This window comes from Ascaphus truei, chromosome 22 (genome assembly GCF_040206685.1).
Source record: "Ascaphus truei isolate aAscTru1 chromosome 22, aAscTru1.hap1, whole genome shotgun sequence".
Classification (NCBI taxonomy): domain Eukaryota; kingdom Metazoa; phylum Chordata; class Amphibia; order Anura; family Ascaphidae; genus Ascaphus; species Ascaphus truei.
In genome coordinates this window covers 4,255,954-4,268,026 of record NC_134504.1, presented here as the reverse complement: position 1 = coordinate 4,268,026, position 12,073 = coordinate 4,255,954, and the positions used below count along the sequence as shown (strand labels likewise).

The window sequence follows — 12,073 nt, the reverse complement described above, 5'->3', positions numbered from 1 at the left end:
GCTGAGGACACGCTGTGGGGGAGGGGCCCTGCGGCTGGGAGGGGCGCTGAGGACACGCTGCGGGGGAGGGGCCCTGCGGCTGGAAGACGCTGAGGACATGCTGCGGGGGAGGTGCCCTGCGGCTGGGAGTGGCGCTGAGGACACGCTGCGGGGGAGGTGCCCTGCGGCTGGGAGAGGCGCTGAGGACACGCTGCGGGGGAGGTGCCCTGCGGCTGGGAGATCCGCTGAGGACATGCTGCGGGGGAGGTGCCCTGTGGCTGGGAGAGGCGCTGAGGACACGCTGCGGGGGAGGTGCCCTGCGGCTGGGAGAGGCGCTGAGGACACGCTGCGGGGGAGGTGCCCTGCGGCTGGGAGAGGCGCTGAGGACACGCTGCGGGGGAGGTGCCCTGCGGCTGGGAGAGGCACTGAGGACACGCTGCGGGGGAGGGGCCCTGCGGCTGGGAGAGGCGCTGAGGACACGCTGCGGGGGAGGGCCCCTGCGGCTGGGAGACGCTGAGGACATGCTGCGGGGGAGGTGCCCTGCGGCTGGGAGAGGCGCTGAGGACACGCTGCGGGGGAGGTGCCCTGCGGCTGGGAGAGGCGCTGAGGACATGCTGCGGGGGAGGTGCCCTGCGGCAGGGAGAGGCGCTGAGGACACGCTGCGGGGGAGGGGCCCTGCAGCTGGGAGAGGCGCTGAGGACACGCTGCGGGGGAGGTGCCCTGCGGCTGGGAGATCCGCTGAGGACATGCTGCGGGGGAGGTGCCCTGCGGCTGGGAGAGGCGCTGAGGACATGCTGCGGGGGAGGTGCCCTGCGGCTGGGAGAGGCGCTGAGGACACGCTGCGGGGGAGGTGCCCTGCGGCTGGGAGAGGTGCTGAGGACACGCTGCGGGGGAGGTGCCCTGCGGCTGGGAGAGGCGCTGAGGACATGCTGCGGGGGAGGTGCCCTGCGGCTGGGAGAGGCGCTGAGGACACGCTGCGGGGGAGGTGCCCTGCGGCTGGGAGTGGCGCTGAGGACACGCTGCAGGGGAGGTGCCCTGCGGCTGGGAGAGGCGCTGAGTACACGCTGCGGGGGAGGTGCCCTGCGGCTGGGAGAGGCGCTGAGGACACGCTGCGGGGGAGGTGCCCTGCGGCTGGGAGAGGCGCTGAGGACACGCTGCGGGGGAGGTGCCCTGCGGCTGGGAGAGGCGCTGAGGACATGCTGCGGGGGAGGTGCCCTGCGGCTGGGAGAGGCGCTGAGGACATGCTGCGGGGGAGGGGCCCTGCGGCTGGGAGAGGCGCTGAGGACATGCTGCGGGGGAGGTGCCCTGCGGCTGGGAGAGGCGCTGAGGACATGCTGCGGGGTAGGTGCGGCAGGGAGAGGCGCTGAGGACATGCTGCGGGGGAGGTGCCCTGCGGCTGGGAGAGGTGCTGAGGACATGCTGTGGGGGAGGTGCCCTGCGGCTGGGAGAGGTGCTGAGGACACGCTGCGGGGGAGGTGCCCTGCGGCTGGGAGAGGCGCTGAGGACACGCTGCGGGGGAGGGGCCCTGCGGCTGGGAGAGGTGCTGAGGACACGCTGTGGGGGAGGGGCCCTGCGGCTGGGAGGGGCGCTGAGGACACGCTGCGGGGGAGGGGCCCTGCGGCTGGGAGACGCTGAGGACATGCTGCGGGGGAGGTGCCCTGCGGCTGGGAGAGGCGCTGAGGACATGCTGCGGGGGAGGTGCCCTGCGGCTGGGAGACGCTGAGGACATGCTGCGGGGGAGGTGCCCTGCGGCAGGGAGAGGCGCTGAGGACATGCTGCGGGGGAGGTGCCCTGCGGCAGGGAGATCCGCTGAGGACATGCTGCGGGGGAGGTGCCCTGCGGCTGGGAGAGGCGCTGAGGACACGCTGCGGGGGAGGTGCCCTGCGGCTGGGAGAGGCGCTGAGGACACGCTGCGGGGGAGGTGCCCTGCGGCTGGGAGAGGCGCTGAGGACATGCTGCGGGGGAGGTGCCCTGCGGCTGGGAGAGGCGCTGAGGACATGCTGCGGGGGAGGTGCCCTGCGGCTGGGAGAGGCGCTGAGGACACGCTGCGGGGGAGGTGCCCTCGGCTGGGAGAGGCGCTGAGGACACGCTGCGGGGGAGGTGCCCTGCGGCTGGGAGATCCGCTGAGGACATGCTGCGGGGGAGGTGCCCTGGGGCTGGGAGAGGCGCTGAGGACACGCTGCGGGGGAGGTGCCCTGCGGCTGGGAGAGGCGCTGAGGACACGCTGCGGGGGAGGTGCCCTGCGGCTGGGAGAGGCGCTGAGGACACGCTGCGGGGGAGGTGCCCTGCGGCTGGGAGAGGCGCTGAGGACATGCTGCGGGGGAGGTGCCCTGCGGCTGGGAGAGGCGCTGAGGACATGCTGCGGGGGAGGTGCCCTGCGGCTGGGAGAGGCACTGAGGACACGCTGCGGGGGAGGGGCCCTGCGGCTGGGAGAGGCGCTGAGGACACGCTGCGGGGGAGGGCCCCTGCGGCTGGGAGACGCTGAGGACATGCTGCGGGGGAGGTGCCCTGCGGCTGGGAGAGGCGCTGAGGACATGCTGCGGGGGAGGTGCCCTGCGGCTGGGAGAGGCGCTGAGGACACGCTGCGGGGGAGGTGCCCTGCGGCTGGGAGAGGCGCTGAGGACACGCTGCGGGGGAGGTGCCCTGCGGCTGGGAGAGGCGCTGAGGACACGCTGCGAGGGAGGTGCCCTGCGGCTGGGAGAGGCGCTGAGGACATGCTGCGGGGGAGGTGCCCTGCGGCTGGGAGAGGCGCTGAGGACACGCTGCGGGGGAGGTGCCCTGCGGCTGGGAGAGGCGATGAGGACATGCTGCGGGGGAGGGGCCCTGCGGCTGGGAGAGGCGCTGAGGACATGCTGCGGGGGAGGTGCCCTGCGGCTGGGAGATCCGCTGAGGACATGCTGCGGGGGAGGTGCCCTGCGTCTGGGAGAGGCGCTGAGGACATGCTGCGGGGGAGGTGCCGGGCTGGGAGAGGCGCTGAGGACAAGCTGCGGGAGAGGTGCGGCTGGGAGAGGCGCTGAGGACACGCTGCGGGGGAGGTGCCCTGCGGCTGGGAGAGGCACTGAGGACATGCTGCGGGGGAGGTGCCGGGCTGGGAGAGGCGCTGAGGACAAGCTGCGGGGGAGGTGCGGCTGGGAGAGGCGCTGAGGACACGCTGCGGGGGAGGTGCCCTGCGGCTGGGAGAGGCGCTGAGGACACGCTGCGGGGGAGGTGCCCTGCGGCTGGGAGAGGCGCTGAGGACACGCTGCGGGGGAGGTGCCCTGCGACTGGGAGAGGCGCTGAGGACATGCTGCGGGGGAGGGGCCCTGCGGCTGGGAGAGGCGCTGAGGACACGCTGCGGGGGAGGTGCCGGGCTGGGAGAGGCGCTGAGGACACGCTGCGGGGGAGGTGCCCTGCGGCTGGGAGAGGCGCTGAGGACACGCTGCGGGGGAGGTGCCGGGCTGGGAGAGGCGCTGAGGACACGCTGCGGGGGAGGGGCCCTGCGGCTGGGAGAGGCGCTGAGGACACGCTGCGGGGGAGGTGCCCTACGGCTGGGAGAGGCGCTGAGGACATGCTGCGGGGGAGGTGCCCTGCGGCTGGGAGAGGCGCTGAGGACATGCTGCGGGGGAGGTGCCCTGCGACTGGGAGAGGCGCTGAGGACATGCTGCGGGGGAGGGGCCCTGCGGCTGGGAGAGGCGCTGAGGACACGCTGCGGGGGAGGTGCCGGGCTGGGAGAGGCGCTGAGGACACGCTGCGGGGGAGGTGCCCTGCGGCTGGGAGAGGCGCTGAGGACACGCTGCGGGGGAGGTGCCGGGCTGGGAGAGGCGCTGAGGACACGCTGCGGGGGAGGGGCCCTGCGGCTGGGAGAGGCGCTGAGGACACGCTGCGGGGGAGGTGCCCTACGGCTGGGAGAGGCGCTGAGGACATGCTGCGGGGGAGGTGCCCTGCGGCTGGGAGAGGCGCTGAGGACATGCTGCGGGGGAGGTGCCCTGCGGCTGGGAGAGGCGCTGAGGACACGCTGCGGGGGAGGTGCCCTGCGGCTGGGAGAGGCGCTGAGGACACGCTGCGGGGGAGGTGCCGGGCTGGGAGAGGCGCTGAGGACACGCTGCGGGGGAGGTGCCCTGCGGCTGGGAGAGGCGCTGAGGACACGCTGCGGGGGAGGTGCCCTGCGGCTGGGAGAGGCGCTGAGGACACGCTGCGGGGGAGGTGCCCTGCGGCTGGGAGAGGCGCTGAGGACACGCTGCGGGGGAGGTGCCCTGCGGCTGGGAGAGGCGCAGAGGACATGTTGCGGGGGAGGTGCCCTGCGGCTGGGAGAGGCGCTGAGGACACGCTGCGGGGGAGGTGCCGGGCTGGAAGTGGCGCTGAGTACATGCGGAAGGTGGTGAGGTGACCTGTGGCGACTTGCCCTGCAGTCAGTAATTATGGCGACGGAGCACCAGTGACGATTTGGCCGCGACCAAAGATCCTATTCCGATTAAATTGTACCTGCCCCCCAATGTAGTCTCCAACCTCCGTGGCAAATAGTTGCCGCAAGTCTTTGGATGGATATCGGAGCCGCCGGGGAATGACACCGAGACGTTACATATTAGTAATGATGTCCGACAGTGTATCCATCGATACCTGCCCCCAAAAGAGCTCACAACATATAACATATGTATTGGTGCCAACGCAGCCATACGGAGCATCTCACACATGCATCCTTCCTCTCCCCCACTTCAAAGACTGTGCCGGTACTACCACGCTGCAGATTGCCCCATTAAACCTGGCCTCTTCCCCTTCCCTCTGCAGTCTGCTATTAATCTAGCTCTGCTCATGACTCCCGCTCAGCTCGGAAGGGTAATCTTTCTGACATGTTTAGTAACCACTTTCCCACAGGACACGGCATAACTTCCTCCTTCCTCTGATCTGCTCCGGCTTCGCTTTGCTGGTGTGAAGATTAAAGCTTATCCAATTAGCCACCCACGGCCTCCGCCAACTTAATCACTTAAATCTCTCAAATCGTCACAGTGCGCTGGAGTGTGCACATAGCTTTTGATTACGGCAGCAGATTTAACTAATTATCGGACTTAGCGTTTCATCCAAATAGAAAACATGATGGGGCTTTTTTTTGTGAACCCAGAAGCCTGTGCTGCTGCTTAACGAAGAGAGACTTATCTTTCCGAGGGGCATTGTTTTACCGATAATTCTGCACACATTTCCCACCACACCTAGCTTACTGAACCAGTGCAGGCCACACATCAAGGCCTCCGGTCTCTGCATGATGGGCAGCAAAGCTGCATCTTAAATGACCTTGGGTCACATGACGAAAACTGGCCGGATCAATGTAATGTCACCGGGCGGGGTGGGGGGGGGGGGGATCCAGACAGTACATTTACCATACACTACTAAATAAAGACATACTGTATATACCTGTGTTTAAGTGAATGTTTGGTGACATTACTAGCAGACAAGCTGCTTTAAAAGAAATAGTTGTAGAGAAGGGAGAAGGAACAGCTCAGCGAGTAAATTCACTGACTGAGAACGACACTGAGTGTGAAGCAGCGGAGACTGGTTCAATTCCCGGTGTCAGCTACTTGCCACCTTGGGCAAAGTCACTTTATCTCCCTGTGCCTCCAGTCTAATATTAAGGGGAAGGGCGTACCAGAGGTGTGGGGCAATCAGTGAGAAAGGTTTTAGGCGGGAGAGGGCGTTAGATACAAAAGAGATAGAGAGAAGACATCCTTGAGAAGAACGCAAGAGTCGGACAGGTGTATAGCAAGAATTTAGAGATGTAAGGAGGAGCAGAGGGGGGTATAGTGAGATATTAGGGTGAGATGTAAGGAGGAGCAGAGGAGGGTATAGTGAGAGATTAGGGTGAGATGTAAGGAGGGTATAGTGAGAGATTAGGGTGAGATGTAAGGAGGGGTAAGGAGGGGTAAGGAGGGGCAAGGGGGTGTATAGCCTTAAAAGAGAGGATGCCAAAGTTGTGTATAACACGTGACAAATTGGTGGAGTAACACCAAGTTTAGGTATAACCTAACTAACATGAAGCAAAATCCGTGTGTTGGCGCATTATAGATAATAATACTGAAGTCACTATTCCCAACAGGATTTATAGTTATAACGCCATGCTCTTCATGGGAGAAATCCCGACGTAGCGTTGCGGATCTGAGCCCAAGTGAGACGGGATTAGGAGCCATATTGGTTTGGGGCTAATTAGTTTTAGGAACATTTAAAACTGTGACAACCCGAGAAAGCTGAAAGCAGCCCACCCCCCTCCCGTACAGGAAATCAGCCGGCAGGAGGACCTACCCCCTCTGTAACCCATGACATGTCCTGCAACTCATGAAGGCCGCACTCCAGAAGCACCGACGTAGAGCATGGGTGGCCAACTCCAGTCCTGCGGCACAGGTGGCTCAAGTCGAAGATTGAGCCACCTGTGCTGTAACTGGGATATCCTGAAAGTCGGACTGTTGTATGCCCTTGCGGACCGGCATTGGCCCCCCTGATGTAGAGGAAAATCGGCCCGCGACCATGTGACGGCTACACCAAGAGACCACCTGGTCAAGCGCCGGAAGACCAGTGGCCCTCAGATGCCGCCTTCTACCACTCACTAAAATGGTTAAGGGCATAACAAGGGACAACTAGCTACTGAAACAATTCGAAAGATACCCAACATATATTATTAACCATGCTTATTAAGCGCTGCAGATGTCCCACGACACAGCAGGGGGTTCGCTGACACGCACTAGTCAGTAAGTACTGTATACACCCTATACAGAATCAGACATGGAGACGTGGGCGTCTTGCCGAGACCAAGTCTCTGCCGGCGTTCCACACTCAGCCGCTGGCTGCCTCGCCATGGTGAGTTAATTCAAGGGTTAATTTATCAGTTAAGGATAGGGGTTGCAGGGTTAGGGTTTCAGGGTAAGGGGTTAGGGCTTTGGGGTAAAGGGTTGCAGGGCAAGGGGTTAAGGTTTTTAGGAATGGGGTAGCATTAGAATTAGGGGTTAAGATTAGGGGTTTTTGGGTAAGGTTAGGGGCCTTACCTTGACGGCGAAGCGGCCAGCCGAAAGGCGAGTAGTGGCTAAACGCCAGTGGAGACTTGCTCGCCGCAAAACGACCACGACCAAATATCCTAGGCCGCCCCCTGCAGACCAATCTAGAAAGTACATGGCACACCGCCGTGGCGTGGAGATTAGACAAACAGCCGGGGGCACTTTTTAATTGCAATAGGGAGATCCCCCCCGGTAACGAGGACGGACATCAGTCCGACTGGCGCCTCTATCAAACGCATTAGCGATATTGAGGTTGATAAGGACGATGTTATCCAAATCTTACGCTAAATCTGCCATCAACCTCCATTATACGAGGAGAACAAGGAGTTTCAGGGCCCGTTGTCAGATGAAATAAAAATGAAAAGGTATTAGGGAGCCCAGGAAACGTCCTGCCTTTGAAAGAATGGAAACTCACTGAGTGGTGACCAAACATAAACTCAGATTAAGGTCTCTAAATCCCTTCTGGAGAGAGCGCGAGCGAGTCGGGACCAGGAAACACATGTGATCAGCAGAGCGAGAAGCAGAACGCAGGACTGGGGGGAGGCTGGCACCCAAGGGGTCCGGGAACGGAAACTGTCAGCTCAGGTAAAGGGGGGGGGGGGTGAAGGACACGCCGGGAAAGGCCGGACACGAGTCAGGCCACGTCAAAACGCTGGAGCTTCCAAGTGAAAGCCGAGGCGGTCTCGTCGCTTCGTTACCTCTGCCCCCCCTGTGCCCTGTCCAGGTCTGCCGTTCTAATGGTTTAAATGAGATTGCTGAATAATCTTTACATGAATCCCACGCTGTGTGTATCCCATTCCCCGCTGGCATGCGCGCTATCGTACTGGTCCACGCACGGCGCTTGTAAAGAAGGACACAGATTTGTTGGTGTGCTGTATCGCTTAAACACAGATGAATGAAAGGTAGCCAAAATTCATTAAAAAAACAGTGAGGGGAAAAAAGTCTATTGACTAGTGCAGGGGGGGCCTCAGTCCTCGATTCTCCCCCCCAACAGGTCAGGTTTTCAGGATATCCCTGCTTTAGCACAGGAGTCTCAATCAGTGGCTCAGACTAAGCCCCTGATTGAGCCACCTGTGCTGAAGCAGGGGCCGATTGAGCCACCTGTGCTGAAGCAGGGGCCGATTGAGCCACCTGTGCTGACATGCTCTTATCTCTAACTCAGTGTTTTCCAACTGGGGTTCCCCGGGCGTTCCCTGCAAGTGTCAGGTCATTTGAAAATTGTACCAATGTATCTTATCACAGTCGCGCTATTAGAGAGGATCGGGGTTCCTTACAATGCATCTGATCTCAGACGCGCTATTAGAGAGGGTTGGGGTTCCTTACAATGCATCTGATCTCAGACGCGCTATTAGAGAGGGTTGGGGTTCCTTACAATGCATCTGATCTCAGACGCGCTATTAGAGAGGGTTGGGGTTCCTTACAATGCATCTGATCTCAGACGCGCTATTAGAGAGGGTTGGGGTTCCTTACAATGCATCGGATCTCAGACGCGCTATTAGAGAGGGTCGGGGTTCCTTACAATGCATCTGATCTCAGACGCGCTATTAGAGAGGGTTGGGGTTCCTTACAATGCATCTGATCTCAGATGCGCTATTAGAGAGGGTCGGGGTTCCTTACAATGCATCTGATCACAGACGCGCTATTAGAGACGGTTGGGGTTCCTTACAATGCATCTGATCTCAGACGCGCTATTAGAGAGGGTTGGGGTTCCTTACAATGCATCTGATCTCAGACGCGCTATTAGAGAGGGTTGGGGTTCCTTACAATGCATCTGATCTCAGACGCGCTATTAGAGAGGGTTGGGGTTCCTTACAATGCATCGGATCTCAGACGCGCTATTAGAGAGGGTCGGGGTTCCTTACAATGCATCTGATCACAGACGCGCTATTAGAGATAGTTGGGGTTCCTTACAATGCATCGGATCTCAGACGCGCTATTAGAGAGGGTCGGGGTTCCTTACAATGTATCTGATCCCAGACGCGCTATTAGAGAGGGTTGAGATTTTGCAGAATTTCCCAATATAATGATAGGGTTCCTTAACCAAAAAAAAGGTTACAAACCCCCACTCTAACTTCTCCTATAACCCAGTCCCCAAAACCCTCACTGGAGCAAGAGAAGCAAAACTTGGAACAAAGAATCTTGACACATTGGCATGAATGAAACCAGATTAGGTTTAATCAGGTTTGTGTGAATGTGTTAACCACATTGTGTGAATGTATCAAGGTCACAATGCTGCAATTTGCCGCTGTTTTGGAAGCAATGTTCCAGTTTGCAACATTTGATTTATATCCTCTGTGGTTTTCCATGCCACCCCCACGGCTGGAGGCTCGGCCTGCACGCATGGCTTTACGGTGTATCTCCTGCAATGTCTGTTTACACAATAAACTGCTGCTGCATCACTACACCTTCCCCCATTTACGCTTTGTGCGCTGAACGCTCAAGGGCCTCAACACAAACATAGTTATCTTCATGATCCACTACACACTTTTCGTTGTGTAGTCACTTGGTTGCCATTAAGCTGTATTTGATAGCTTACGCTTCCTCTAAATCGTTGCGGAGCCCGCTAACATATGGCAAGATCCAATAGCGGAGTCTTCAGGGGGCCTGCTATATAGGGCCTTAAAGCAGGGGTGGCCAACTCCAGTCCTCATGGGCCACCAAGTGGTCAGGTTTTCAGGATATCCCTGCTTCAGCACAGGTGGCTCAATTAGTGACTCAGTCAATGACTCCAACTCCAGTTCTTAAGGGCCACCAAGAGGTCAGGTTATCCGGATATCTCCTTCTTCAGCACAGGTGGCTCAGTCTTCGACTGAACCACTGATTGAGCCACCTGTGCTGAAGCAGGGATATCCTGAAACAATGACCTGTTGGTGGCCGTTGAGTACTGGAGTTGGCCACTGCTGCCCTAAAGACATTAATGCCATCTAAATTAAACATATTGTCATCTAAATGCCATCTAAATGAAACACAACAGCGCAGCGCAGGCTTCGTGGCTCACCTCACTACGTCAGGTTCGGTGCCTTCACTCTTGAAAGACGTCTGAAGTTGCCTCTCCTTGGTCAGCAGCTCATCCACCAGGTTCTGCCTCCGATCTCCTTCCAGCTGTGTGCTAGCGGGTTACAGGTTAAGTCGAAACTCACCAGTGACTGTGGCATATTACGGTACAACCTCGCACTGCTGGCTAAGGCTGCGCTTATCGTGCCGGCGACGGCAGGCTGAGGTTGCTAGAAAAATCAAATTGAGATGACTTTCAGCGATCGCGACCAAGCCGTCGCTCCGTCGCGTCGCGCTTACGACAGCAGCAATGCATTTGTTTTGACGCAACGTCGCTGTCACCATAAGTGCAGCCTAAGGTGACACATGATCGTACTGACCGTCCTTGAGCAACTGCCAAACTAAAGCACCAGAGGTCACATCTTGGGACAGTCCGAGAAATGCACGGATGTATCTGGCAATTGATATTAGAGAACGACTGCAGTTTTACTGAACTTCCCATCTCAGGAACGCCCGTTTTATTCCCATGGAAAATAGCAGCAGATAAGGACACCCCAACTGGTCATGTATTTAATGCTCATGTATTCTGTAAGTACGGACGGACTTTTCGTACTATTGTTTAATATAATATGTATGGAAATACCAACGATAACAAGTAGGAATGTGCTCTGCAGAAAGGACCTTCTCCAAACGATTACATAAATTCTTACCAAATAAATCATATTAAAACAATCAATAAATAGCCCATTGACTGTCCAAGAGGTTGGTGACTCTTTTAGAAGTATTTCTGCGACCGCACTGCGAGTCAAGTTTTTTTTAAAGGGATTTTATTTTATAAATAACCTAGCATATATCTGGCAACTGGAACAATCTATAATAAATTATTAACTATGTGCAGCTGGTCTGAGCTGCTTTTGGGAGGGTAGTGGCCCCTCCCCCCAAGGTTTAAGCTCGCCCCTCCCCACTTTCCAAGTTGGCAGATCAGTTTCATTTAGCTGGGTTTCGACAGATCCAATGTGATCATTCTTCCTGTAATTATACAGGTTAATAAGAATTTTAACTCATGGAGTGTTAGGACCTGCTAACGGTCATGCCTTGTAAGTGGCAGCAGGCTTAAGACGCTTTGGTCAAAGGGTTAAACTAAATGACCCTTTTTCAAGAGAATATATAGGTATTGCACTGTCTATTTTTGTCACATTGGAAGCAGATTTGGGCTTCTTTGTCTGTGTTTAGTTGTATACAACTGGAACAATCTCCCGGAGACTCTCACAGCACCTCCGGTCTAAGTTCTTTCAAAACAAAAAGCTGTCTCACATTTTAATTAGACTGTAAGCTCCTCGGGGCAGGGACTCCTCTTTCTTAATGTTACTTTTATGTCTGAAGCTCTTATTCCCATGATCTGTTATTTATATTATCTGTTATTTATTTGATTACCACGTGTATTACTACTATGAAGCGCCATGTACATTAATGGCGCTATATAAATAAAGACATACAATACAATTTTAATCTGGTCTGTAACTGTTACATACGCCTATAACATACAGTATATTATCTCTTACTGTGCATGCAATGTCTTTAAATATAATATATAACCTCTGTTCATTTAATGTAACCGTGTATTGTGATCATAACTCTGTGCCCAGGATATGTATGAAAACGAGGAGGTATTATTTCCTGGTAACACATTATTACAAATAAATAAAATAAAGAGATAAGGACAGTTTGTACCACGTGCTCTGTCCATTTTCCCACCTTATCCGGAAACCATAGACTGCTTAATGGAAGGCTTCTATTCTGCACTTGATAAGCTGATACATTTCTCTTGTAGGAAACCAACGTTGGAAGCATTCTTATTATTACTACTTCTGACTGGATGTCCCAATCATCCCCTACTCTTTGGGTAAAGAAGTACTTCCTCATACTTACTCCGAATCAACCACCCTCCAGTTTGAGAGCACGACCTCTTGCTCCATATCATGTCCTCACGCTTTCCTTTGTACATGTTGAAGTTCTGATGTTTTTCCTTTACTTAAATGTAAGTGGTGTCAATTAATTTCACAGCTGGGCAAGTTCAAGACTTGTCC

General features: G+C 56.9%; 1 protein-coding gene across 2 annotated transcripts in view; it reads right to left on the bottom strand.

Annotated features, from left to right (window-relative positions):
* The window catches only part of STX8 (syntaxin 8), a 106,777-nt gene that overhangs the window by 88,760 nt on the left and 5,944 nt on the right, over positions 1-12,073 (bottom strand). For both annotated transcript variants that reach the window (XM_075579690.1, XM_075579691.1), the window contains exon 4: positions 9,991-10,101. In XM_075579690.1, coding sequence (XP_075435805.1) covers positions 9,991-10,101 — 111 coding nt within the window. The remainder of the gene's footprint in view (positions 1-9,990; positions 10,102-12,073) is intronic.